The sequence below is a fragment of the Mycothermus thermophilus genome, assembly GCF_041956435.1.
Source record: "Mycothermus thermophilus strain CBS 625.91 unplaced genomic scaffold VTJ04scaffold_1, whole genome shotgun sequence".
Lineage (NCBI taxonomy): Eukaryota > Fungi > Ascomycota > Sordariomycetes > Sordariales > Chaetomiaceae > Mycothermus > Mycothermus thermophilus.
In genome coordinates this window covers 3,005,610-3,031,998 of record NW_027191427.1, presented here as the reverse complement: position 1 = coordinate 3,031,998, position 26,389 = coordinate 3,005,610, and the positions used below count along the sequence as shown (strand labels likewise).

Genomic DNA, 26,389 nt, shown 5'->3' with positions numbered 1-26,389 from the left:
TGTAAATTATTTTCGTTTACCCCCTTCCTCGATTGGGGATGGGACATTTTGTTTGGTTCTGGTATCTACTAATCTCCCAGACTTGGGTGGCATTGTATTCTACGAGGAGGGGAGTTTAAGCCTGGGAGATATCTCCACTCTGCATTTGGAGGCTTGAGATGATTATGGATCTATGACCTCGATGGCTTGGGTCTACACTCCCCTCTTTCTGATCTTTGTATGACGGCGGGTTGGAGGTCGTTGTTGGTCGACAATCTGGCCTGACGAGATTTGTTCAAGCCGAATAAATAGACAAACTACTGACAAAGACTCGGATCCTGCGACCACATTAGAAAGAAAACAAGACATCAGGTAGATAATCCCAACCTGGAACTACGTAATTTAATCCAACCAAGACATTCCGACGTAACAAAACCAGGCAAAGAAGTAATTAAAAGACCCGGACGGTTACACGCGGCATCGGCCGCTTCCGAGTCCTTGGTCTGCTGACCTCATTGTGTTGACGCACACCGATCCAGTACCCCGAGTTTATCTTACAAAGTAGACAATCACATGCGGCGAGTGCATGCAGCCAACAAACAACGTGGTTGCAACGGCCAGGGATTAAGCTTCCGCAACGCAGCGTCAGCCAAGACCGGAGCTTCTGGAGCTGTCTATCGCGTCGTATCTGCTGTACACCGTATATCCGTATAAGCTACCAGTTACGTACATACTATATCTTCACCTCTCAATCCTCAATTCCTGCTTCATCAACCAAACTTTCCCGTAAATTCGAATTTCGATAATATCTTCAAACCTAACAGAATCGAAAACCCCCAAAAGAAAGGAATTAGACACCTCTCCCCTCAAAATGCAACAGCCAATCCCCCTTCCTCCCACCCTCGACTCCATCACCGCCACCTCCCCCATCCACCGCCTCTCGCCGGCCGAGTTCCGCGCCCTCCTCGACGCCGCGACAGACGCAAAAACGAAAGCCTACTGCCCGTACAGCAAGTTCCACGTCGGCGCGGCGCTCTTGTTGGGGCCACCACCATCACAGACCGAGGGGGAGAAGAAGCAGGAGGAGGACCCGACAATCGTCATCGGCGCAAACGTCGAAAACGCAAGCTACCCCGTCGGCACCTGCGCCGAGAGGGTCGCGCTGGGGAAAGCCGTGGTGGAAGGGTACCATGTCACGAGGGGGTTCCGGGCGGTAGCGATCGCGACGGACGCCGAGACGCCGGCGAGTCCGTGTGGGATGTGTCGGCAATTGTGAGTCTCTCCCCTTCCAGGTTCTCGCTTTCGTGTAACAACTCTCATCTTTCTCCGATCTGGGTGGTTGGAAGGGGGAGAGAGTGTGTGTGTCCTGAAAGAGAGAGAGGTTGTGTTACTTATGCTAACGTTCGATCTTTCTTTTCCAGCATCCGCGAATTCTGCGACCTCTCCACGCCCATCATCATGTTTGACAAGTCGAGCAATTTCATCGTCCTCAAGTTGGAAGATGTATGTCTCTTCCCTGTCCTTTCCCTCCCTCTCTTCCTCATCGCCAATCATGCTCAGCAAACTGACAATTCTTGCCACAGCTTCTCCCGCTATCCTTCGGCCCCTCCAACCTGGGCGTTTCTGACCCGGCCAAGTTGGGGTAACAACAGGCCTGATTGTCTGCCCCGCTGATTAAACTATACTTCCAGGAGGCCGTACGTACCTAGGCAGGTGGAGAAGTCCCATGATGGATAGGCATTGGGTCATCACCATATTGTTGGCATTGGACAAAGCGCTCATAGGTGTTGTTGGAGTTTGGAGTTGGGGTTCCGTTGGGAGTTGAACAAGGTACTCATCATTACATACAAGTTCCGAGTGGGTTGCATTGTGGCCTTGGAGAGCAAAGGTGTGAGGGGTTGGGTTATGGTGTAGAGGAGAGGAGCAATCCTCATCTTTTGGATTTAGGAGAATGAAGAATGAGTGGAACACGTCAGCATTCTGATTCTTGCCAACGAAGAATTGCTTGCTATAAGCCCAACTGGGACACGAATAATACTAGGAACCAGTCGATGATGATGCTTGAGACACACGAAGTCGCTATGCATTCCCCGATCTCACCATTTATGAATGAAAATCAATATACCTATGTTGAAGCGATGCATGTCCAAAGGAATGGTGGTATCTGATGCTGTCCTGCCCTGTTCCTCTGCCAATATCCCGACCAACGCAAACTCCATATTCCTCCATCCATCCTTTGACTCCATTGAAACGACACAAACCAAAACCCGATAACTAAACAACCAAAACAATCCTACTTCCTTACTCCTTAAACACCAACCCTCCACATAATTCCATGCCTCAGAAACTCACCAACTCAATACCCAAACCCATCATGCTGATGCATCGGACACCGGCCCGGATGCCGTTCCCACCACGCGTCAATGCACGCCTTGTGGAATCTGCACAAACACTCTAGCCTCGCCATGGCCACGCCCACCTCGAACTCCTCGAGGCAGATGGAACACTCGGCCGAGTCGACGCAGTCCTTCTCGGTCGCCTTGTAGGGGAACATGCCCGTCAGACGGGGCAAGACGGGCGCCGAATCGTCACCCGAGTCCGTCCTTGACGGCCCACCGTACCGGCTGTGCGAGGCGATGCAGCTCGTGATGTGCGCCTCGCGGAGGGACTCGAAGTTGGGCAGCGTGCGCGGCGGGAGCTCGCGGTGGCAGACGGGGCATTCGTCTTCTTCGGGGATCGGAGGCGGGCGATGGTGACGATGGCGGTGACGATGGCGAGAGGAGCTGCTGGATGGGGTGGATGGTCCCGCGATCGCGGCTGAGGAGGGACCGGCGTGGTCGCTAATATCGAGCATGGAGCGGTAGCCTGGGTGTGTGTCGTAGGATTGAGTGGAGGAGGAAGCTAGGTAAGAGCCAGGCGGGGTGCCCCAGAGGACGCGGCTCTCTGGGCTTCGAGGAGGCGGGGGCCGTGGACGGGAGGAGGATGAGGTTCCGGGATGCTGGGACGGGTTAGATGAGAGTAGACGACATGGTGGGATTGTCAGGCAGTATCGTGACATACCATGGTGGCGCTTCGACTCCTCGTCTGGGCGTCACTCGCAGCGCCGGAGCCAAAGTACAGGTTCCAGAGAGTGGGCCTCTGCTCCGCCTGGGTCGAGGAGGTCGGACTGGCAGGAGATCTGGGCTGGGGCCCTGGGACCTGGGGAGGCGCCGTGTTCGGGTCAGGGACGCAAGGATTGCAGAGCCTGACCCTCTCGCCCCCACCAAGTTCGGGATACCAGCCTTGGCTGTCGAGGAGCGAGAGAGACGGACCCTGAGGCACAGGCCGAGGCGTCCCTGGAGGCCGGACGATGTATTGACTGGGGATCGTAATACGGTGCGGCGAGCAGGAGTTGCAGACCACCCGACCACATTTGCTGATGTCATGATGAGCTACAGGTCGTTGGTATTCAATGCATCCAGCAGCACACTTACCGGCAGTGGTGTTTCCGAACAAAGATGCTGAACTGGGTACCGCAGATGGGGCAGTACGTGACCTCCGAATCGGGCTGCCACCTGGGCAGGACAATCTGAGGTGGGGCGGGGGGCTGGGTTGGTGCGGCAGGTGGTGTTGACGATGGGACAGCTGCGGTAGGTCTCGAGACCAGTCTAGGCGCTGGTGATGGGCTAGGCGTGGAGGTGTTGGTGGCCTGAGGCTCGGCCGGCCCGCTGCTGCTTAGCATGGGACCGCGGATGGGCAGTTCGGACGTGAGAGTTGGACCGGGAGTCTCTCGCTCCTCCTCTCCGGGTTGGGTTGAAGGCTGAAGAGAGGAGTTGCTGGTGTATGTGGCTGGACGATCCGAGACTTCCTGGGGAACGGACGGCTCTGGGACAGCCGGTTCTGATGCTGTTGAGATGTTCACTGAGGGAGTACTACCCCCTCCCGACGATGGAAATGCCTGGCCTGGGCCGACGTCATCATTGTTGTTCTGTCCCTCTCCCGGTGAAGAGGTATTGCCGGTCTCGGCTTGGTGTTGGACTTGCTCTGGCGTTGTCCCCGACTCTTGGGTGCCCTCGCCGTGTGACTCGTCTTGATGCTCGTCATGATGATCGGATTCGGTGAGCGCCCGTTCGACGATGTGTGTGGGGCAGTCAAAGTAGCGCTCGCATTCCCGGTCGTTGAAGCGCGGGGTTCGCCATGGGCAGATGGGGTTCGGCTGTTGGAGAGGGTCGGGACGGGTGCTTGTGGACTCGGAGTCGAGATGCGTCTCGAAGACGAACGCGTTGGTTGGCCGAGACGACGAGTCTCCAGGATCAGGAGTAGCCATGGCTGGTGAGGTGGAGGAGCATGCAGTGAAGCCGGAGTGATGCGATGTCTCCAAGGAGATGGTTATCGGAAGCGTCCAGTGGAGGAAGATATCAGGATGTCAAAGATGACATGTCCGAGGTAAAGTGGACGAAGATGCAGGAGAGTGGAGGTTGTTGGTGAGGAACGGCGATGACAGGAGCGGCTGAAGGGATGTGCTGGTGGTGGATTTCATCCCCGCAAACAAGGCATCCGAATGTCGAGCCTCACGTAGGGATGCCTTGATCTGGCTTGGCCACTGACAGCGCCAGGCAATGTTGACGGGAATTTGGGGGTTGGAGACGGTGGGAGTTGGAGAAAGGGTGGGGCTGCTCGGCTGCGGTCCGTCAGCTAAGGCTCTCATCAGCAGGTCTCCATGCTGATAAGTATCATCTATCCCTGCACAACTCATTGCATCCCCCCATTGACGCTTATCTCCTCGCTCGCCAGGTCATCTCATGCCAACACCTGAACATCGAGGCACGCTCTATCTTGACAAAACACTCAAAAATATCGACGACATTTAATAATCATCAGATGTCATTTGAATCCGGTGAAAGACATGTCGAAGCAGCCTGGCAGCGCTAGGCGAGGTCGTGATACTTAGCACAAGATGCAAACACCGGCACGTCCTCGGTTGACTCGGTCAATCCAACCAGGAAGATATCAATCAAATCAATGAAGAAACTCAGACTTCATAACACCCTCGTCAATGACAATATGACAAAAGAACTGTTCGCGCGATTCTCTAAATCCATCTGCGATTTAGCAACTCAAGACATGACGCGGCCTTCATCTCCTCGAGTTCTACAGTCCCACTCTGGTCCCCCATCAAGCCCATCAAGGCGTCACGCCACCTGAACCATTTATCTCCCATAATATCCCGCTTCTTCCTTGCAAACGAAGCTTGCAATCTTGACCTTCAATATCTCCTGACGATCTCTGATCGAGAACAAAGTCCACATTTAGGGTTACCATACTCCGCACTACGTCAGTGAGGAGCTTAGCTCGGTTCTTTTTCAAGCACTTGCCTGAAACAAGCGCAAAACGCAAGCGTGCCTCCGTCATCAACTAAACTCAACCATGGAGCAGCTCGAGACAGCCGAACTGCTCGAGAATCAGAAGGGGGGTTTCTCTCCTGAGGCAAGAGATGACGAGAATCCACTCTCATCAGCTTGTGATAGTTGGATAGCAGACTGACTGCGCAGCGCCAAACACACAAATCTCAAAGGCAAGAATCACACATAATTAACATCCAGATCCGCAGTTGAGTTTTAAATCATGTCAATTCATGCCGCCAGACGTGTCCGCAAACACAGCCCAACGGGTAAGAGAAGAACCACGCCTATTCCAACTGGCGCGCCGCCCTGTCTAAATGTGTGTGTTCCCAAGAAATCCCAATCAAACTTTGTGTGTGTCCAACATTTGCCAACCAGTAGCCCGTCCAAGATCTTTGCGACAAAGAGAAGCAGAACCCCAATTCGCCTGGAAAGATATTGACAGAAGGTAAAGCAAAAATCACATCTCTTCCCTGTCCAAAAAAAAAAAAATATAAAACACCAAACACCTCGTCCCCGAAGAATTAATAATATGAACCGCAAAGAAGCGAATGTAAGAAGCAGATAAAAAAGACAAATGAACCAGAGCGCGCTTGGGGTTCGGGTATAAAGTCCAGGTCGTTGTTCTCCCACGCCGCCTCACACATCTTATACCACTTCCTCACCACTCCCCATCATCCACAACTCTCACCATCCCATCAAACCTCCCCTCCTTAAGCGAGCATAGCGACAGCGCCGATAACACCACCAACCAGCACCGCCCTCTGGACAAACAACCCGCCGGCAGCGCCCGTCGGGATGGCCGTCTCGGTAGTCGTGGGCTCGGAGCCGGCGGCGGTGGTGGTGCTGGTGAGCGACTTGGTGGTGTAGCTCGGGATGTACGAGCCGGTGCTGGACTCGTAGGTCGGGAAGCTGGAGCCGTACGAGGTGCTGGTGGTGGTCTCGACGACGGTCGACGTCGACAGCGGGCAGTTGGTCGCCGTCGGGTTGCACTCGGTGATGGTGACCGTCTTGGTCATGGTCGAGGTCGAGGTGACGGTCGTGTCGATCTCCTCCTCAGCGTAGGCGCGGGCGGCCAGGGTGGTGGCGACGAGGGCGAGGATGGTCTTGAGCTGCATTTTGTCGGCTGGGTTTGACTTCGGAGTGTGTAGATGTGTGGTGTTGCTGTCGTGGGTTTATGGACCGAGGGTCACGGCAGCGGGATGTTGCTCAGAAATGGTCGAAGAAGAACGAGACCTGCGTTTGAACAAGGAATGGCAAATGCTGAAAGTCGTCGAGGTAATTGGTATCTCGGGCGTAGGTGTGTAAAAAAGGAGTGTCTGGCGAGATCGCCGGGCGTTTGGTTGGAAAGAGTGGATAGCAGCTGGGATGCGCTGGTGGGAGAAAGGGGAAAGAAAGGGAGAGGCGGAACGGGCGAGCTGGGGAGTCCAGTCCTTTTAGGGGTGGAAGGGAGGGACGTTGGGGGCTTGGTTGGGTCGGGGTAGCATTGTGCCTGGCGCGGCCTTGACGACGGGAGCTCTGGCAGAAGATTTGCTGACCCTGGTCGAGTGAAGCGCACCGAGCCACGATCGCAATTGAACCTGCAACAGGGAACTGGAATGGACCGCGACGGGAAGGAGCAAGGGAGCCGGGATCCAGGGACGAGAGCTACGTTCCTTGCAGGCTGCGAAGGGGTGGATACCCATTTCTGCAGGAACCAACCTCTGATTGGCTGTCGGCTTTCTGCCGCCAGGGGTAGCGGGGCACAACGTGTCTGTTAGCCAATAGAAGCTCGACGGTGGAGCATGGTCCTTCGAGCAACGTCCGAACGCTCGCGCGGGTTGTGCGTGGTGACTTGGCAGCTCTGGCCAGCGGCAACTTGACAAGTCATCTTCCGGATGGCGAGAAACGCATGTCGACAAGAAAAAGCGCAAATCATGAACTTGAAAAGAGAAGATTTTTTCTGCAGTTTTTGCGATGTCCTTGCCACTTCCATTGCCCGCCGAATGATACTTTCGACCTGTACAGGCTGCAGTACCTGAAGCAGGTTGGCAGGACTACCACGGCACATCCGGCACATCTCAGCTCATCCAACGTCGGGGGCTCAGCGACATAAGATGTCACCATCAGACAGATTACATGCAGCAGCCTGTGCCGCACTTGTGTTGCCAACGCACCAAGCCCAAAAAAAGGCTGAAGCTGGATGAGAGAGAAAAAGGCGGCGTCGGCGGCGGGGCAACTCACAGCTGCGCCATCCATAAGAAAATAAAAACTGACCAACGCTGTGCGTCACGCCGGCCCGTGCAGCAGGCCACGACCGGCGCAGCACCGCGGACGCGGGCACAGAACACAAAAGAACAAAATGCGAGCTGCCGCCGCCGTTGTCTGGTGTCATATGAAGGGGAGATGCAGGAAGTTGTGCTGTGAACCAGTTTCCCAGGATCCTGGCATGAAACCACCACGAGAGCTTGGCACAAAGGTTATTTCGGCGTGTGCTGCGGCGAGCAAGGTCAATCCAAGAAGCACAAGCCCCTCCGCAATCACACCGAAGATTGCGCTCCTGGGCATCCCCACGCCGGTTTGGCGGTCGAGTCTGCCAAGCGGCAGACTCTGGATCCTCGCTCAACCTTGGACATTCTGGAATCTCCTATCTCTTCGAGGGAACCTTGCGCTCTGAAGGACAATGAATGATCCGAGTAGCACGAGGACAGGACAGCTTTGAAACGAAACATCAAAGCCATAAACACAATGTGGATTGTTGTGTGGATTGTCCCTCGGCTAAACAAAGGCTGCTGATCTGATCAACACACCTGATTACCGTCTCCGCTGGGCCAATCTGCCTGCTCGTTCCACAGATCATCTCCGACGAAACAACCACCCGACGAACCGTCAACTGATCGGTTACCGGGCTTGACCCTGTCCCGGCAGCTCGGCGCCCCGCTGATGCTGATGCTGATGCTGCTGCTGCTCTTGCTGCTCCTCCGGACTCGACCCACGGACATCCGGATGCGATCCCATCTGCGGCGGCGGGGGCGGCGGCGGCGGAAGACACTTGGTGACCCCAAATCCGCAGCGGGAGCAGACACAATTGCGGCAACATTCTGCTGAAGGCAATGAGCCACCACCCCTTGCAGGATGGGTAGGATCGTTGTTGCCGTTGTTGCGAACCGCGCCACGGCAGCCTGGACTCTCAGCCACGCCCCTCTGCCCTGACGTCTCAGCCGGCTGCTGTAAAACCCTGGCTTCGTCAACTGGGTACGGCGGCGCACGCGTCTCGGTGCCGGTGGTGGGGCCGGCGGCGGCGGCAGCAGCAGCAGCAGCGAGATGCCGTTGTTTCTCCTGCTCCAGCTCCCGTCGGTCTTGGTCTCGCGAGCGTTGTCGCTCCTCCAGCAGGCTCCGCTGGAGCGTCAGGCAGAGGGATGCCAGTGCATCCTCGGCTTTGACCTTGGAATTGATCAGTTCGGCTTGGGCATCTTTTTCGCGGGGTCGTGATGATCGAGACGCTGACGAGTGATGATGGTGGTGATGGTGGTAGTCGTGGTCGTGGTCGTGGTGCCGTCGGTGGGAGTGATTAGGTCTCCTCTTTTTCTTCTTCCTCCGCTGTTTCTCGGGTAGGAGGGGGAGAAGCAGACCGATGAGGCACATAAGAGCGTGGTCGCAACGAGGTGGGTATGAGACGTCAAGTTGGAATGGCTGCTCGCCTGCTCCGGTCAACCTCGATGGGCATCAGGCGCCGCGATCGCGGCCTTGTTTAAGCACCTCATCCCCTCGCCGTAGATGACTCGACGCAGAAGGACCTCGTTCCGGCAATCGTGATGCAGACGAGGAGGTTCAAGTAAAGCGATTCTTTGTTGTATCCACAGGTCAGTCTTTGTGGTATCGCAGCGACTAGTCACTTGCACAATGAGATGTCAATGAGATGTCAATGAGATGCATCGATGTCAACGAGGCCGGTCTGACACACCAACGTTGAGTTGCCGGATTGGGACATGTTTGCTTGAGGCCTTACGTCAAATTGTCTCAACTTACCGGTCTACCCCACGATGTCGCATGGATTTCACCTGACATTATTCGAGATACATCATGGCTCTTTATTCAACTTCTCAAAGACCTCCAACATCACCTTGCTGAATGCAGATGTTTTGGGCTTCGCTGTGATGACAGCGGTGCGGGGTCCGCAGCTTGATCTTGGAACCATGTCCGCCCACCCAGCTTCGTAATTACCAATGTTATCCAAAGCCTTGACAACAAGGAACCATGGTATTCATTTACCTGTTTAGTGTCAACCTATCTACCCAAGCCTGGCTGAGATACAGGAGAACCGTATCCTCAAGGACCGGGTGAAAATCCTGCATCTACGTAGCCTGTTGGATATGTTTTGAAAGAATGTCCAACTCAACCCCAAAGCCCAAACAGATAACGACGCCACAGACCTAACCCTCCTCTGTTTCTAACTCTCGGGTACTTGGGTCGGCGCCGAACCCAGCATGCCTCATGACCGATTCCCTGAACTCCTGGTGTCCGTTTATATCTGCTTCGTCCATCTTTACTCCATATGCAAGACTTCCGAAATCCTAAGATCAAATATGATGTATTCTGGGGGGGTTTATGTCGGAGATCCTGCCGTTTCGCTTATTCGTCTGCACGACGTGGTGGAACAGGCATGCGATGCTTCGTGGTTGACGGGGTTTGCCAGCTGGGGCACGTGTCTTGCTGGTCGCCTCAACCGGTGTCAGCAGCTGTCAAAGCGAACGAGAGTGTCCAAAAAAATTACCAAATCAGGTAACTAACAAACACATACGTCCACCACATCCCACCTTAAATCTCATAATCTTGGTACATCCAAGATTTCTGTTAGTAGATATGCCGTCCTTCCCCCGGAGCCTCATTTGGGGCCGACTCGGCTCCGTCTTGCTCCTCGTGGCCTCGAGACTGGCCGTTCTTGGGGCGATGTTGTCTCCGGCGTGAGTGTCGACGCTTCTTCTTTTTCGGACCTTCCTCGAACCACACACACCCTAGAAAGCACGAGCCTAGCTTCATGATGTGATAGAAACGAGATGCACCCAATTTATGTTTTAAACTGAGAAGTGCTTAAGGAGAAGCAAATGAGGTCGAGGGCAACGGTTGGTCACTCGCTGCTACGGCAGATCAAGGCAACAGGACAGTTCAGAAGAACAAACCGCTGTCACGAGATATATGGTCATGGCCGGAGTGTGGAAGAGAATCTGAGCTATGCAAAATACCGTCGAACTGGGCACTTTCCCATCATGAATTGTGCATTCGTGGGAGCCACCTGTTTATGTATTCTTGCCTGGGATGGGATACCCAATGTCGTCCATGGTCAGCTTGATGACCGCTGAATACCCCACGAAGCTGCAAGGCAAAAATGCGGGTGTGTGCTACCTATCGAGGGCATCCCAAGATCTGCCACCATGCATCGGAACGAACCGTTGTCAGGGAGGTGCGCTTCCCACTGGCCAATCCCGGCTTGTGGTAGTGAGTGAAGATTCAGATTCGGTATCGGAAGCACAACGTCGGACTTCAGTCACCAATGATAAGCGGGCACGACGTGCACTCTTCCTCCGAAAGGAACCATTTCCGGATATAAGGTATGCCGCGATAACTCGGTCTGCATTGTATGATCAAAGACCTGATAACCGGTTTGTTAGTTGGCATTGTCGCAGTTGAGCCCTTGCCAGATTGGGAAGAGCCAGGGGCCAGTAGTGGAAGGCCCCCTGTGTACATAACTTGAGTATACTTACACCAGTAAGGACCTGAGGTAAGGCCGCCGATGCGAGACCAATTAGCAATTGGACCTTCGAGCTCTTCTAAGTTTGCTTGGAGCGAAACGGATCCATCAAGAAGGGGCCGCAGAGTCCACACTGGGAGTTATGTTGGACCCTGGCGACATGTGTGTGGCGGTGGGGTTCTCACAAAAAGCGACGACCTATGCCCTGAAAGGTACATACATACAACAGCCATGGAGGCCAGTGACGAAGCTTGGCTACCTGACCTCAAGGGGTACTCCATCTGGATGATTGGAACGCATCTACATGTTGGGTGCCCAGAAGCCATTTGTCCTCGGGGTTGAAACAACTCAACAACCAGAGCGAAGTGGCTTGAAATCCAGTGACATGGAAGACCCGATGGGACAGCCCAAAACCCAATTTCATGTGTGATGTCTATTGACTGACTGGGTGGGCTGCGCATGTTCATCTAAGAGGTCTCGGTTCCTGGTCGGTAATATGGAACAGACCGAGGACCTACTTTGGTGGCTCATCTTTAAATTACACAAAAAGGGGAAAAAGAAATCTTGGAATATATGATATAAAGCTGTGTATCCAGAAGCGAAGCACGCTTCTGTGAACTTTCTCGCCCCAAATACCCGAGTCACATCGTTAAGACTGTGAGACCCTATGTGCTATAGGAGTCGAGAGCTCGACTGAGAGACACGGCTGAAACATCTGGATCCTCAACTACAGCACCTACCCCGCAATCACACCAAGCTCCAACACCTCTGTCTGCCCCTCACTTCCTGAGAGCCCAACTTCATACCCCACAACTTCACCTGGAACAACAAACCCTTCACATCTCGACACAACATCAACACCATCCTTGTACAGTGACCTCACCAATAACAGACACCATGGCGTCCGAAGGCAGCGAACCCGCTAAAACCTACTCCACTGACCCAGCGCTGTACATCTTCACCTCCCTGACGGCTGGTTCGTCGCACATCGTCACGGCCACCTCGCGCCTCGAGACCATCCTGCGCGCCAACCGCATCCCCTTCAAGGCCACCGACATAGCCACCGATGAGAAGGCACGCATGCTCTGGGGCCGACGCGCCGGCAAGGACCCATCGGGCCGCCCGCGCAAGCTTCCCGGTCTCGTGCAGATGGGCATGGTGCTGGGCGACATTGTCGAGATTGAGGAGTGGAACGAGTACGGCGAGCTCAAGGACCACGTCACCATCTACTACGACGAGTTTACCCAGCCCTCCATCCACGAGGCCGCTTCCAAGCCCGTCGTCGGCCTCAGCAAACCCGCCACCAACGCCGCAGCACCCACTTCCACTGCGACAACCACGACCGGGACATCCTCCGCTCCCGCTCCTCCTCCACCCCCGGCACCACCAGCACCGGCGCCCAAGGCCGCAACAACGACAACAACAACAGCAAAAACATCCTCCTCCTCTTCCCCAGCCCCCGCCGCCCTCCCGATCCGCAGCATCGCCGAAGAAGCCGCCGCCAAAGCAAAACAGGTCCATCTCCAAGCTTTGAGAGAAAAAGTCTACGGCAAGGGCGGCGCGCCACCAAACAAGGACAAGGTCGAGACCAGCACCTCTTCCTCTTCCACAACAGAAGCAAAACCCGAGTCAAAATCTGAAGCAGCGACAACAAAAACACCATCACCATCATCCGCCGACGTCGACCCTCCCGTGACGGAGCTCCACGGAGCTAAAATAAAGAGCGCGAGCGCCGAGGAGATTGCTGCGGTAGAGAAGGCACAGGCGATTAAGGAGGAGGAAGAGGAGGAGGAAAGCGAAGAAGAGGAAAGTGAGGAAGAGAGTGAGGAGGAAGAGAAGGGGAAGGCAAAGACAGGGGCGACAGGGGCGACAGGGGCGGGGGAGAACAAGACGGCCGGTTCCGTGAAGAATTAAGTAATTTTCAAGGAGGGTGAGGGATGGCAGTTTATGGGGTAGTTGGGGATGGATGTGGAGGTGGATGTGTATTGATTGGTTCAAAACATGTTGATATGTTGCTGTCTCTTCTGGTTGAATACTACTGCATATCATGTTCCTGCCTGAAAAACAGCACATCTCCCGAGAGGTCACATACGGTGAGCATGGCATCAATGAGCTCTGAAGCGCCACGACACCCACGAAGCTGTTCAAATCAACCATCAACTAACAACGTCTACTCATGTCACCCGGAAAGCGTGCCCAATTGGGAGAATTCGTTTGTTATACAGCTGCTTCCGTCCCCATGAGACGCTATCCCCTGACAATCCACCCTCAACACCACGGAGTTATATACAGACATGGGAATGAATAAAAACGGCAATAAACAGCCCTATCGCTACACAAGGTCGTTGTTGGTTGATGAGGAGAGGTTGAGAGAAAAACCGCGAGGGAAAGAAGACAAGACTTCTGACAGGAATAAAAAGAAAAAAGTAAAGTGTGTAGGGTAAGTGCAATAAATGTAGGGGAATGAGAAAAACCACCAAAGGCAAAAACTCAAAGGTATCAATCCTTCCCTCGCCATTTCCTCTCGTTCATCCCATTCCATTCCCCATGTATCCATCCATCCAGACATCATGATGTCGAGTGTAGATCAGATAGGTCGGTAGGTCGTAAAGCAGGCATCGAAGATAGGTCGGTCAGGTAAAGGCCTTTCTTCCCCAAGCCTCTGCTCCTCTCTCATCAACCAACCAACCAAGCCAACTCCAAGAACGCCGAACCGGTGTGATCAACTAAGTAGGATTTTATCCCTTCCCCATCCACCCTCGTTCCGTTCCCGCGTCTTTCCTTTCGGTCCATTTCCATCCAGAGTCTATGCGTTCGACTATCGCCTTTTCGTGGGCAGATGTCGAAGAGGTTGTTGTGATGGTGTAAATAGATATAAAGTGTGAGAGCGTGACTCAGACAAGTGAGGTGTTGCGAAAACAGTCGAGCAACCTAGAAAAGAAGTGTGTACTCAGAAACAAAGATGCAAAGTGGCCGACGACGTGAAACCCGCCGGACGTGGTGTCGTGTCGCGTCACGGCATGTGCGGGAGCCGCCACCAAGGACCGCCAACCAACTGAGGCGCCTAACCGTAGAAGGTCGACTTCTGGAAGCTCTCCACCGTCAGGTCTCCGACCTTGGTAGCCGGCAGAGGCGGGGGCGCGGTGCTGGGCATGCTGATGGAGCTGGTGAGCGAGTTGGTCCGACTGCTGTCGCTAGCAGCATCCTTGATCGCCGCGACGGGGCTCGGCCGGCGCATAACCTCGAGGAAAGTCGACGGCAGATATCCGATACGCCCATCACGGGCGCGGCACTTCCACCACTCGCTGGGGTTTCCGAGCGGATCGCTCTTGGACAAGACGGCGACCAGATCGCCCTTGCGAACCTCGAGATCGACGCCCTGGACGACGGCCTGGCCCTGGGTGGCCGGAGTGAAGTCGTACAGGACGCGGCAGAACTCGAGCTGGGACGGGTCGAGGGTCTGAGCGGCGACCAGATGGCGGCGGCGCTCCTCCTCGGCATTGTGGGCCAGCGAGCGGATGATCTTGCTCATGACGTACGGCAGGCCAAAAGCCGCGAGAAGGAAGAAGAGCAGGGGCTTGCGGCTCGGCTTCAGAGGACGGGCGCCGTCGGGAGCGTTACGGCCCTCAAAGCGCGAGAAGGATGTCGAGTTGATGGATTTGGCATCGACCGGGACGGGGCGGCCCGTCAGCTTGGCAATGAGGGTGCGGATCCAGCGCATGAGGGTGAAGATGCCGAGGACGGAGCCGAGGGCGTCGCGAAGATTGCCGAACTGCTCGGCGACCGACACCATGGCGAAGAAGCTGGAATGGGTGGCCATGTAGGTGCTCTCGAGCATCTGGGCAAAACCGCCAAAGGCGCCGACAATACCCTCAAGCATCTGGAATGTGGCCGCGGTGCTCATGTTGAATCGCTGGGTCAGGCTCTCGGGATTGTTTGGATCGCCAGCCATGCCACCATACATGCCCGGGCCGTACATGCCGCCAGCCATGCCGCCGTAGCCGCCGTATGCTCCATACATACCACCACCGTACATGCCAGTGCCATATCCACCTAACCTCGAGTACGGAGACCCATAGGGAGATGTGTAGGCAGAGGTGTAAGCACCATAAGGGCTAGCACCATACGGAGTGGCGCCGAAGGGACGGCTGTAGGCAGTGGCATTCTGGTTGACGGTGGCGGTTAGGGTGGAGGGGCGGGCAGGGATGGCAGGCGACGTGCCAGAGGCGGTGGAGGCTGCGGGAGTGTTCGCCGCCGTGGACATGGTGCTGGCGGTGGTAGAGGAGATGGTGCTCGTGGCAGACGAGAGGGGGGCTGGTTTGGCGGAATGTTAGCGACAAAGAGAGTTTTCTAAAATCCACGCCGAAAACTGGCGATCGCCGAAGGACGAAGAGTAGGAATACGCACAAGGTGTGGCGGGAGTCGCGCCCTGCCTCTCCCAAGGTTTCGGCGGCGAGGCCATGATGATGGCTGTGTGATGTTTGAGGTGTCTTGAGGTGGCGAGTAGAGGTGAGGATGTGAGGATGCCGCTGCGGTGTCGGTGGCTGGTTGCGGGATGGGAAGTGGTCGTTGGTGATGGTTCCCGTCAGAAGTTTGTTGTTTTTGGAAGAATTTCGGTCGGTTCTTGGGAAATCCGGCTTGGAAAGAAAAACAGAGTCGCGGTCTCGGCGCCGAGTCGTGGAGTTGTGATGTCGATGGCGTCAAGTGATTATTCGCTCGGTCGCAGGACCCGCGCACGCTTCCAAATGCGTCTGGTGTCGCGGGTGTCGTGTGTCGTAATTACGGTTGTATTGTTGTTGTCAACAGGCATCAAATATTATCCTGTTTCCGCCGCCAGAGCAGTGGTTGAGACGAGAGTGTGTGAGCCTCTGTCTCGGCGGCGATGACGCGGGTCGCGATGAGCGTGGGGATGGGTGGTGTTGCTGAGATGGAAAACGAAGGTGAGGGAGGCCGCAAGCAGAGGCTGCTGATGGTCTTTGCGGCGGCGGCGGATGGCGGACAAGTCAAAAGGCGCCAAGACATGCGGCCTGCTCCTTCTCTCTTCTCTCGGGCGTCGGCGTCGGCTTGTGGGGACGGTCTTTTGGCCTTGTGAACCTCGGCAGGGCCTCTGGTTGCCGAGCAGTGGCCCCTCCCCTGCCAGACCCAGCCCAATCACGTCCAGCCGTCCTGGTCTGCTGGGGCGAATGGAGCCTAACGTTAGCCACTCCGGGGCGACTCCACTCCACTTGACTAGTTTCCAGGTTTGCGGGGGGAGCACATGGATTTCATGGAATGCAACATGGAGAAACCTCCTCTCAACGTCATGGGAAAAAGGCGCTTGTGATTCTCATGATCCGAGTTCGTGGTTCTCCAGAACGGAAAGTGAAATTCTCAAATAAATGTGTCTGAATTCACAGAACATCACTCATACTCTGCCCTGTAGTAATCATTCCTGCTTTATACGGAGTTCCTTCCAATCAAAGCTCATCATGCCAGCTATTGATATAAACTCCTTCATGGTCATACAACCGACGCAACTTTTCTGAGAGCTTTTCCTTTTGTTGGATCAGGTGCTCTTTCGTTGCCGTCCGTCCATGCTTGTCAAGCCATTCCAAGGCCTCCTCCATAATAAGCTCGATCTGTCAAAAAAGATTGATCAGTACCTAACCTCCTCATCTTTTGAAAGAGACACCAAAACTTGGAGCAAGGACTCAACTTACAGCCACTCTCTCTTCGTTTAACACCGGCGCCTCAACACCCTCAAGCTCCTCAATCTTGCTCCTCAGCTCAAAGACAAACCTATCCAGCTCATTCCGCGCCTCGGCGCGGTCTCTTACCTCGCGGTCCTCCGCCGCGAATTTCTCCGCCTCGACAATCATGCGCTCGATTTCCTCGGGCGTCAGCCTGTCGCAATCCGTTTCCATGGAGATCTTCTCGCTCCGTCCTGTCGTCTTGTCGCGGGCCGTCACCTCGAGGATGCCGTCGGCGTCGAGCGCGAAGCTCACCTCGATCTGCGGCACCCCTCTAGGGGCCGGTTCGATTCCCGTAAGTTCGAATTGCCCTAGCAAGTTGTTGTGCTTGGCCACACCGCGTTCGCCTTCGTAGACTTTGATGAGGACGGAGGCTTGGTTGTCGGCGGTGGTGGAGAAGATTTGGGATTTAAGCTGTAACATTTCGTCAGCTCGTGGTTTCCAAGGACTGACCGACTTGGGGCTTGACTTACTGTTGGGATCGGGCTGTTCCGCCGGATTATTGGTGCCTGTGATGTGATGCGTTAGGCCTGATGCCTCTTTTCTGCGTTGTGGGCCGACCTACCATGACACCCCCCTCGGTTTCAATCCCCAGAGTCAGGGGATTTACATCCATGAGAACCGAATAGCCAAAAGCTCCATACCCATTGAGAATCTGTGTGCCCCATGTCAGCCTCGTTATGCTGTCAACAACACATCTGACATTTGGGGACCGATACTCACCCCTCCTTGAACCGCGGCCCCAAACGCAACCGCCTCATCCGGGTTGACTCCCTCGCTGACTTTCTTCCCACCAAAGAACTCCTCCACCATGCTCCTCACTTTCGGGATCCTCGTCGACCCGCCCACGAGCACGATGTCCGTCACATCCTTCTTATCCACCTTCGCGTCTTTGAGCACCTTCTCCACTGTCTCCAATGTCCGCTTGAACAGAGGAAGATTAACCTGCTCAAACGTCGCCCTGGTCAACGTCTCAGAGAAATCTCGTCCGTCATGGAGGGACTCGATTTCAATAGTCGTGGAAAGCTGAGACGAGAGGGTACGTTTGGCATTCTCGGCTGCCCGGCGGAGCTTGCTCATCGCCCGCGGGTTGCTCGTGATATCATCCGGATCTGAGGCATTGGTGGCGTGTCGAGCGCGGAAGACTTTGACTAGATGATCGACGATGCGGTTGTCGAAGTCTTCGCCTCCGAGTCGTGTGTCGCCGGCGGTTGCGAGGACTTGGAAAATTCCGTCTTCCATCGCGAGGAGGGATACATCAAAGGTGCCACCGCCGAGGTCGTAGACGAGGACGAGACGTTCGGGTCCAAGCTGGGACAATGGCGGTTAGCTTCGAGGAACAAGGGAATGGAAGGGCAGAGCAATAATACCATGTCAATTCCATACGCCAGCGACGCCGCCGTCGGCTCGTTGACCACACGGATCACGTTCAACCCCGCAATGCGCCCGGCGTCCTTGGTCGCCTGCCGTTGTCTGTCATTGAAGTAGGCCGGGACCGTGATCACGGCATGTTTAACCCTGTCTCGTGCGTGAGCATCTCGCCTACTCCATCCGGGTTGTGTATCATCAGGGGGTCCCAGCAAAATAGGTAGTAGAAACTCACTTCTTCCCAAGATACGCCTCGGCAACCTCCTTCATCCGGCCCAGCACCATGGCGCTGATCTCCTCCGGGCTGAACTGCCGTGTGTCATTGCCAACCTTCACCTCCACTAACGGCTTGTCTCCCGGTCCGGCCACCACCTTGTACGGGAGATACTTGATGTCTTCTTGGACCCCCTTGTCGGAGAACTTGCGGCCTATTAGGCGTCTATTTATACCACGAACGATGCCGTTAGCTACTAGATCCTTGGTTCATGAGTGAGTGGGATGTGTGTAATAACTTAGCATACTTGACATCAAATATGGTATTCGTAGGGTTGCTGGCGAATTGGTTCTTAGCCGCATCGCCAATGAGACGCTCCCCCTTTTCAGTAAAGGCAACATAACTTGGTGTTATTCGGTTTCCTAAAACAGCATGTTTGTCAGAATGTCATCATGGTCACGTTATCTCATTAAAAGGTTTTGGGGGCCTTAAATACCTTGTTCATTGGGTATAATCTCCACCAGATCGCTCCTCATTGCAGCGACACAGGAATACGTTGTTCCGAGATCGATGCCGATGACGGGCTCGCCAGGTTTCATGCCATGATCAGAGGACGATGAACCGGTGCCCGCGGCGCTGGCAACTGGGAGTGCGGCGAGGGGGCAGAGGAGGATGAGGAAGAAGAGAATAACGCCCACCGCGATGGGAATCCGCCTGGTTTGGCGTATCTTCCTCGCCATATCGCCGAGTTATTTTAAGTGTGAGTAAAAATGTCTTAATAAAAGAGGATTGGATGTATGACATCAACAAGGCTAAAAGTTGATGAATGGTAATAATCGACTTGGCGATGCCTACCAGACCATCAAGCTGACAAGCTTCACCATCCTCTGTCCTATATACACATCAAACACAACACAATTAAATCGTCTCCTGAGGACAGCGTATCAAAACCCAAACCCAATGGACACACAAACCCCTGACTGACCCTCGTCGTAAGAGTCATCGAACTCAAAGCCCATCATCTGGAGTATCAAAAGAGGACACATCTCAGAAGCCCCAACTTCCGACCAGGGGCATCCTTATCCTCAGCCCAGTCATTGCCTATCTATGACTACATTGATCGGCTGTGCCGCATGCGGAAGGCTCTAGGAGGTGCTGGGCAACGGTGAGTTCCGTTGATGTGGGAAGAAGAGGGAGTTGCCTCAGGAGTGCGCAAGGAAGCCCCGTGTGTTTGGGGAGTGCGCTAAACGCTTCATCTCGGTTGACCTGTACACAGAATGTAATGTCATGTTGTTGATCTTTCACGGCAGATTGTGGCATGTGTAACTGTGATCCCCATCTAAGGCTAACAAAGGTGCCATGAACTCGACAAGTGATGGCGAGTTTTTGGGCTCAATCCCTCACTTGACCTCCACCCTTAACCATCCTGTTTGTCCATAACGTAACCCCTCTGTCTGGCATACTACTACATATCAAAGGTCTTGCTGTTCTGTTGCCAGTATCGGTGGTAGCTGTCCGACAACATCCTTCTCCAGACCACATTCCTTTCCCTAACCCAAGCCACAATGCCAGAATCACTTCGAGGTCAATAGAACAAAGCAAGAACAGTCATATCCCTTTGACATCGTGTCGGGGCATGAACACAAAACAGGAAGATGCCCCCCATCCATGACTCACATTTCCCCGGACTAGGTTTATCTCCTGACGGATGTCGCAACGTGTTCTCGCTTGACGCTCTTTCACTCGTCCCACGCATGGCCGCACCCTGGCTGAACAAAAAGAACCTAGGCATGTATTTGACACTGGAATCTTCCAGGACGATCTACGTACCAAATATGAATGACACATACAAGTTTGAAACCCATGATCGATCGATCGATCAATCGATCAAATGCTGAAATCCGAAGCAGACGTGGTGGCGCAAGCATGGCGGTGACAGTGGGCGGTGCAAAGTCAACAGAAAGGACACCTCTCAGCCTTCACCTGGCAACCAGCGCCACTTTGCAAAGAGACACCGCCCGTTGACTTGACTTCGACCACCCAAAGCCTCCAGCCCTCAATCTCAACCACAACTTCTCCAACGCAATGAACATGGTCCCAAGAAAGTAAACAAGGTCGAACCAGCTTTGTATTTTCCCTTCCGCAGCGCAGCCCGCGACCTTTTGCAACAGTCCGCGACTCCTGCACGCATAGGTACCTATACAGATAGACGGGTACGACACATGTACATCCATAAAAAGCCCCATATGTTTTGCATGTCCGGATCACAGAAACAAAATTCACAATCATCACCACCACAACCTCCATTTCTCGGAAAAAACAAGGCTGTCATATGTTCCATCCCACTGGATCTCATCATATCCCCCCTGCCTCCATAACCCTCCCGAAATAGCTATCCCGAACCCTTCAGAAAAGCTGTCGGAAGCGAGAATTGCCATATGCCTCGCGAGGTAGTTTGCTCATGTCCTTCGTATGCCACCACCGAAACCTCCTAACCTAACCTGCCCTCCTCGTAAAACGCCTAGAAAATGAGAGACGAGAAAAGGAAAAAAAGATAGGTAAAAACAACGCAAATCGGAAAAATCAATAGAGCCTCCCCTTCCCCCATTCCCCTACCAACCAACCACCGTTTATCATACACCTTGATCCCCCTTTCGTAATGGTATTGTGTGTTAGGTAGGAGGAGCCGCCTACGCGGTCTTTTCCTCCTTGGGCTTCCAGAACTGCATCATGCGACTCAGCCTCTTCGCCTTGCTCGCCTTGTTCTTCTTCTCGGACGGCTGGTCATTGTCCGCCGTGACCTCAATCGAGAGCTTGCTGCGCTCGCCATGCGAGCTGTTGATGAGGCGGCTAAGGCTGGCCAAGCTGGAGCGACGGCGACCAAAAGCCGTGCCCGTGAACGAGGCCGGACGCGGGAGGTCGGCGCTCAGCGGCGGATTCCTCGCCTGGGGATTGTGTGCGAATAGGCTCTCGCGAGTCATGGTAGAGTTGCTGCTGGTCAGGGACGGGATGTCGTCGACAGAAATACGGACCTCCGGGCCAGGCTCGCCCATGAGCAGGGACTGGAAGTTGTCCTCAGTGATAGATGACGGAGCGGTTGAGATGCACTGAGCATCATAAGACATGGGCGACCGCGGCGATGGGAACGCCGAAGACGACATGGACCATGGACTCGCCGGACCCAGAGAAGCCGAGGGCAGGTTGAGGGGGCTAACATCAACAGGCGCCAGGTCCTTGGGACGGCAAACCTGCCGGGGCGAGGGTGTCCCATCCGAGTAAGCCATGGCGCTGCATGGAGGGGTTCCCGGTGCCTCCCTCATGAACGGCGCCATAGGATCGACGAAGATGATATCGCTGTCGCTAGGAATTGTAGGTTGAGTCGATGCGGTGGTCTCTGCCTTGGAAGCAGCATCTGACGCGATGACCTTGTCTTGGGTGGTCGGAGCTGTGGACGGCGGGACGGCCTCGTCCGCCGGAGTCGTAGCTTGAGAGGTCTTATGCGACTCGTCATCCTTGGGCTTCTCCGGAGCGGCAGAGGCGTCCGCGGCAGGTGTGGGTTTTGTGCCGTTTGTCGCCGACTCCTCCTCTTCCTCTTCGTCTTCCTCGAAGACATCAGCCATGGTAGAGCTGCTGCCGAAGCGACGGAAGCCAAAGCGACCACCTTCAAACGGTGCGAGTTCCGGTGCACTTTCCGCCCGCCTATGGTAGTAGTGCATTCCGGGCCCCGAAAACCGGCTCATACCGGCAGCGCTGTGTAGCTGCTTCTTGAGGAGGCCACCTGCGCGTTGCGCCGCTTCCCATTCAGGATTGCGGGGGAGTGGTGTGTTAAACGGTCCCAGGGCCGCATCAAGATCGATCATGGGGTACGACGTGTCGTCATCCGCGGGCGCCGGCTTGGGGAATGTCCACGACTTCCAGTCCTCATTCTCAGGGGACTGGGAGCCGCCCAGCTCTGGCTCCGACGCCATTTGAAGAGAGGCAGCATCCGCATCATCTTCCTCCTCTCCCAAAGGCCGCGGCGGAGGAGGAGTCGGAGCACGCTTCTTGTGCTTTCCATGGCGGTGTTTACCCTTACGAGACAGGATAGTTCCCGCCCAGGTCTTGACTTTCTTCTGCTTCTTACTCCGCTTTTTTGTGACGGGCTTGGCCGTTTCCTCCTTCTCTTTGGAGGTCTCCGGTGCCGCGTCCCTCACACGGTCGAGCGAGTTACGAGCCAGCATGCTCAGGTGCGAAACGGTAAAGCGCGGGCTGTCAGGTTGGGTACGCGTCGGTGATCCAGATGCTGCCTGGTCACGGCCACCGCTGAAGAAAGGCCATTTCTTGGAGGTCTTCGTTGGGCTCGGCGTCGAAGGGCTGAGCGGAAGCGAAGCAGGAAGAGCACCGAGAAGAGGGATCGAGCCCCTGCGCCTAGGCAGCTGGAGAGAGGGATCCTGTTCCTGAGTCGCCTGGCTGCGCTCCATGATGGCTCCAGCAGTGCTTGGACGGCTCTCATCTGTCTTGCGTGGGGCAGACAAAACGGGATTCGCATCACGTTCAGTGATGGACACAATGGATGAGATGCTGCCAGAAACCGAATGCCCGGGGCGAGCCGTAACCGTGCTGGAAGTGTCAGTTGAAACCATGGAGACCGGCCTCGGAATGTACTCGAGTGTGTCGGAGAAGCCGACCCGGTTCCGCGCGCTGGACTTGGGTGTCTGTTCGCCTTGAGACGCAGGCGTCGGTGGGCTGCTCAGGCGATCAGCGGAGCGCTTCGGGGAAGGCGTGACCACAGCAGCTTCGGGTTCCGGGGTAACAATCATGGGAGCCGGAAGCTTCATCTCAGTCGGCTGCTGGCCAGTGTTGGGGCTCGCAGGTGCGCTATCGCCTTTCCTGCTGCCCAAATTGGACGGAGGAATGATGATAGAAGACAAATCGTGACTTGAGATGGCAGCCGATCGGCGGTGTGCATGTCCCCTGCGCGGGCGAGTAGGCTGGAGGGACGGCGAAACAGAGCCGTCGGGGCGCGTGGGGCTCGGGTTCAGAACGGTGATGGCTTCACCGTCCCGAATCTTGCCGCCAACGAACTCGCTCCCACCCCTACGGTGACCAAGCCCAGAAGGACGAGTCGGCGAAAGACGCGGAGAACCGGGCGCCGATGGCGACTGTGGTGGGCTCAGAAACATGTTGGTCTGGGGAGCTGCTGGAGGCAATGACGCGCCAGGATTGAACGAAAATGCCGGAAGGGCCGGGGCTCTCGAGGCTGGCTTTTCGTCACCGGCAGCTGCCACGGCACGCGGTTCTATCGCTGACATTGGCCTTCGGCTGGGGGTCCGGGAGTACGAAGTTGAGGCGGATGACGAGGACGGGCGGGGAGGAAAGACGAATGGTGGGTTCGGCGGGGGTGGGTTAGAACGCGGTAACGACTGTGGGGGATTCGCAGACTTCGCGTCGGTTTTGGTCGAATCGGCCGCGAAACGGGCCATCGAGCCCTCACGGGGCGAGTTTGGAGTGGGAGGGTCGATCATCATGTCGGGTCCGGTAGTGGTTGCCATGGTGTTGAAAGAGTCGAGCCGCTCTGCGGCGCCAAAGAGGAATTGGCAACTCAGAGTAATTCGGAGGACATGAAAATGCTAAGCGCACGAGGGTCCTGGCTGGATGCGATGCCGAAGCGTGCAACCGGTTGCCAGAAACAAAGAAGTCGTGGTTGTCGTCGTGGCTCGGCCGATCGAGAGAATTAAACTATTAAAAACAATTGCAGTCTGCGATCTGGAGGGGTCGAGTCAGCAACAGAGAAGAGTAAGGAGCGGTCAACTAGACAATTCCGCGACAGCATCCTAGATGCAAGCAGCGCGATCAAGCATGTCACCGAAGGTGAGCGGTGAGATTGTACGCACCACTGAATGAAATGACGGACTGCACAAAGACACCAGAGTAGAGAGAGAGCGACAGCAAAGAATAAAACCAGCTGAACGCTGTTCCGGACGAATGCAAACGGCTGGTAAAGTAAAGGAATGGACGGCCAAAACCAGAGCAAATCTCGCGATTTGCGTCTGGGATTGTACCAGGTTTGCCGGCGGTCGACAAGGTGAGGGAAAGAGGGCGGTGATGGTGGTGAAGGAGGACGGCGGGAGCCCTGGAAAAGAGGGACGGGAGGAAGAAGGGATCGGGAAAAGGGCCAGCCGGGCGAAACAGGCGAAGGGCAAAACACTTGGAACTGGAAGGGACGGGACGGGGACGGAGACCAACCTTGGGACTGGGGCTCCGCTCAGTCAGGGACAGGAACACACAGCGAACCCAGGCCCTGGACTTGCCCTGGATGGAAGTGCACCTGCGCGCAGGGTGGGGGTTCATCCAAGATCCGCGGCCAATCGAGAGCGGCGACATAAAGTGTGGCGACTCAGATCTGCACTGTGCGCATCCATCTCTCATTCAACGCAACACAAGCTGCGGCAAGGATCTGGCCTTTTCCCCAGTTCAGGGACGGTCCCTGATTGCGTGCAGCAGAGGTGAACACGAACTTGGCGCGCAATCCAGGAACAGAAAACAGACTCCGCCTTTTGATCAAACGCTACGCCTCCCTCGAGGTCCTTCACCTCCGATCTTCTCTTGCACTTCAAGAAGACGATTGGACTCTCTTGATATTGCCTTTTGATCGACTTGCAGGTTGTATGCAGCGACTGACTCCGTTGCCCCGGAAAACAAACAAACTCATAGGCCGCCTCGAATATATTCCACTTTCTCGACTCTTTGTGCTGCAGCTCGATCTGCACGCTGCGCAGCCGAGCGGGAGGCTACGGTTACCTTCCTCCGGTGAGGGTGTTCCGTCGATACAACCACACAATTCATCAATCGGCCACATGGATAAGAAGGTTTACTTTAGTTGACTTACTACACTTCAGAGAAAAACCCGTCGACATCGACACTCGATACAGCACATCCATACTTAGCTACCATCCTTCATTTTTCATCCTCCGGGTTGATGACCAGACACCATTTGGAAACGCCACCGACAACAGCCCATCACCAGCCAAACACTCCTCACACATTACGCGGCCCTCATCTCCAGCTCGTATTTCGGCAATGCCTTCTGCTAGGATAGAAGGCTACGAGGCCGCTTGCGCCTCATTACACGCTCCTTGGGGAGTCAGGTACCCCGCTGGGTAATAACCATCACTTGAATGCCCGCTGCTGGAAGCCGACTGCAAGAGGCCACGTTCCAGCGGACTTCTTGTTCCCTTCGAGGAAGTTGTGTTTATCATCCAGCGCTGCAACCCCACGGAAGAAATCCTGCGCACTGTGCCCTCTCTTTCGGCACAACCGCAAAACCCGGAACAACCGAGCAGACTGCCGCCGGTTCAACGCGCAAGACAGAAGCCATGACGTTTTCCAGGAACGGCATGATACCCCACGGGGATTTGGCACATTCCCGTCTGGTAGGCCGTCGAGTGAAGTGAACAGCGGGGAGCAAGTGAAGTGAGGGCATTCGCCTCACCTGTGCGTCGCTCAATCCGCTGCACACCGAACAGCTGGACAGAACACGAAGCTCTGTCTTCCACGCAGATTCTAGGGCTGACCAGGAACCTGCTGTCGGCTGGACAACGCCTCATTCATGCTGGAGGTAAGCGAGTCAGCGAAGCAGGTCTTTTGCGGAGGATTGTGAGTTTCCTGCTCAAAAGCAGCGCTAGCGATGCAGGCAGTCGGCGGTCGGCCAGACGGCTCCTGGAGCCCGCAGATGGTCGCCACCGCGGAGCGATCAAGCCATTGACTTTCGTCCAACCGGGGCTCGAAACAGGCACCAGACAAGGTGTGCACGGACAATGGTGCATGAAGCCAGACATGGGACGCCAGGAACCAAATTCCGACACTGTCAGCCGACCTGAGCTGGGCTTTCAGGCGTTTGTTTCACTTTGTCAGTCTTCTCTCAAATGAGTGTGAGTTCAAATCGACATTCCTCCTGCTTGGCAAAAAAAAAAAAAAACTTCCAGAAAACGAGATGAAATTTATATACAAG

General features: G+C 55.2%; 15 protein-coding genes across 15 annotated transcripts; 5 read left to right on the top strand and 10 right to left on the bottom strand.

The window, feature by feature from the left end:
* Positions 1–6: 6 nt before the first annotated feature.
* On the bottom strand, positions 7–348 carry VTJ04DRAFT_1124 (uncharacterized protein; the record flags this gene model as incomplete). Its single annotated transcript, XM_069358778.1, has 2 exons — positions 7–99; positions 199–348. 2 exons carry the CDS (start codon positions 346–348, stop codon positions 7–9), a joined length of 243 nt encoding a protein of 80 aa, XP_069223733.1.
* A 502-nt stretch (positions 349–850) lies between these two features.
* Positions 851–1,625, top strand: VTJ04DRAFT_1123 (uncharacterized protein; the record flags this gene model as incomplete). The annotated part of the gene is made up of 3 exons (XM_069358777.1): positions 851–1,251; positions 1,401–1,482; positions 1,563–1,625. The coding sequence occupies 3 exons, from the start codon at positions 851–853 to the stop codon at positions 1,623–1,625; spliced, it is 546 nt and encodes a 181-aa protein (XP_069223732.1).
* Positions 1,626–2,335: 710 nt separating this feature from the next.
* On the bottom strand, positions 2,336–4,285 carry VTJ04DRAFT_1122 (uncharacterized protein; the record flags this gene model as incomplete). Its single annotated transcript, XM_069358776.1, has 3 exons — positions 2,336–2,977; positions 3,040–3,394; positions 3,453–4,285. The coding sequence occupies 3 exons, from the start codon at positions 4,283–4,285 to the stop codon at positions 2,336–2,338; spliced, it is 1,830 nt and encodes a 609-aa protein (XP_069223731.1).
* A 1,306-nt stretch (positions 4,286–5,591) lies between these two features.
* On the bottom strand, positions 5,592–6,038 carry VTJ04DRAFT_1121 (uncharacterized protein; the record flags this gene model as incomplete). Its single annotated transcript, XM_069358775.1, has 2 exons — positions 5,592–5,986; positions 6,029–6,038. 2 exons carry the CDS (start codon positions 6,036–6,038, stop codon positions 5,592–5,594), a joined length of 405 nt encoding a protein of 134 aa, XP_069223730.1.
* A 35-nt stretch (positions 6,039–6,073) lies between these two features.
* VTJ04DRAFT_1120 (uncharacterized protein) lies at positions 6,074–6,478 on the bottom strand (the record flags this gene model as incomplete). Its single annotated transcript, XM_069358774.1, has 1 exon — positions 6,074–6,478. One exon carries the CDS (start codon positions 6,476–6,478, stop codon positions 6,074–6,076), a length of 405 nt encoding a protein of 134 aa, XP_069223729.1.
* A 57-nt stretch (positions 6,479–6,535) lies between these two features.
* VTJ04DRAFT_1119 (uncharacterized protein) lies at positions 6,536–6,847 on the bottom strand (the record flags this gene model as incomplete). The annotated part of the gene is made up of 2 exons (XM_069358772.1): positions 6,536–6,733; positions 6,818–6,847. 2 exons carry the CDS (start codon positions 6,845–6,847, stop codon positions 6,536–6,538), a joined length of 228 nt encoding a protein of 75 aa, XP_069223728.1.
* A 1,393-nt stretch (positions 6,848–8,240) lies between these two features.
* Positions 8,241–8,984, bottom strand: VTJ04DRAFT_1118 (uncharacterized protein; the record flags this gene model as incomplete). The annotated part of the gene is made up of 1 exon (XM_069358771.1): positions 8,241–8,984. The coding sequence occupies one exon, from the start codon at positions 8,982–8,984 to the stop codon at positions 8,241–8,243; it is 744 nt and encodes a 247-aa protein (XP_069223727.1).
* Positions 8,985–11,985: 3,001 nt separating this feature from the next.
* On the top strand, positions 11,986–13,002 carry VTJ04DRAFT_1117 (uncharacterized protein; the record flags this gene model as incomplete). The annotated part of the gene is made up of 1 exon (XM_069358770.1): positions 11,986–13,002. One exon carries the CDS (start codon positions 11,986–11,988, stop codon positions 13,000–13,002), a length of 1,017 nt encoding a protein of 338 aa, XP_069223726.1.
* A 380-nt stretch (positions 13,003–13,382) lies between these two features.
* Positions 13,383–14,147, top strand: VTJ04DRAFT_1116 (uncharacterized protein; the record flags this gene model as incomplete). The annotated part of the gene is made up of 4 exons (XM_069358769.1): positions 13,383–13,528; positions 13,571–13,687; positions 13,748–13,938; positions 14,011–14,147. The coding sequence occupies 4 exons, from the start codon at positions 13,383–13,385 to the stop codon at positions 14,145–14,147; spliced, it is 591 nt and encodes a 196-aa protein (XP_069223725.1).
* A 5-nt stretch (positions 14,148–14,152) lies between these two features.
* On the bottom strand, positions 14,153–15,550 carry VTJ04DRAFT_1115 (uncharacterized protein; the record flags this gene model as incomplete). Its single annotated transcript, XM_069358768.1, has 2 exons — positions 14,153–15,402; positions 15,496–15,550. The coding sequence occupies 2 exons, from the start codon at positions 15,548–15,550 to the stop codon at positions 14,153–14,155; spliced, it is 1,305 nt and encodes a 434-aa protein (XP_069223724.1).
* Positions 15,551–15,611: 61 nt separating this feature from the next.
* On the top strand, positions 15,612–15,974 carry VTJ04DRAFT_1114 (uncharacterized protein; the record flags this gene model as incomplete). Its single annotated transcript, XM_069358767.1, has 1 exon — positions 15,612–15,974. One exon carries the CDS (start codon positions 15,612–15,614, stop codon positions 15,972–15,974), a length of 363 nt encoding a protein of 120 aa, XP_069223723.1.
* Positions 15,975–16,091: 117 nt separating this feature from the next.
* VTJ04DRAFT_1113 (uncharacterized protein) lies at positions 16,092–19,139 on the bottom strand (the record flags this gene model as incomplete). The annotated part of the gene is made up of 9 exons (XM_069358766.1): positions 16,092–16,262; positions 16,788–17,231; positions 17,291–17,326; positions 17,383–17,472; positions 17,541–18,128; positions 18,188–18,335; positions 18,421–18,624; positions 18,707–18,821; positions 18,896–19,139. The coding sequence occupies 9 exons, from the start codon at positions 19,137–19,139 to the stop codon at positions 16,092–16,094; spliced, it is 2,040 nt and encodes a 679-aa protein (XP_069223722.1).
* Positions 19,140–20,290: 1,151 nt separating this feature from the next.
* Positions 20,291–20,777, top strand: VTJ04DRAFT_1112 (uncharacterized protein; the record flags this gene model as incomplete). Its single annotated transcript, XM_069358765.1, has 2 exons — positions 20,291–20,331; positions 20,453–20,777. The coding sequence occupies 2 exons, from the start codon at positions 20,291–20,293 to the stop codon at positions 20,775–20,777; spliced, it is 366 nt and encodes a 121-aa protein (XP_069223721.1).
* A 312-nt stretch (positions 20,778–21,089) lies between these two features.
* Positions 21,090–23,930, bottom strand: VTJ04DRAFT_1111 (uncharacterized protein; the record flags this gene model as incomplete). Its single annotated transcript, XM_069358764.1, has 1 exon — positions 21,090–23,930. One exon carries the CDS (start codon positions 23,928–23,930, stop codon positions 21,090–21,092), a length of 2,841 nt encoding a protein of 946 aa, XP_069223720.1.
* A 182-nt stretch (positions 23,931–24,112) lies between these two features.
* VTJ04DRAFT_1110 (uncharacterized protein) lies at positions 24,113–24,762 on the bottom strand (the record flags this gene model as incomplete). Its single annotated transcript, XM_069358763.1, has 2 exons — positions 24,113–24,144; positions 24,273–24,762. 2 exons carry the CDS (start codon positions 24,760–24,762, stop codon positions 24,113–24,115), a joined length of 522 nt encoding a protein of 173 aa, XP_069223719.1.
* Between the last annotated feature and the right edge of the window lie 1,627 nt (positions 24,763–26,389).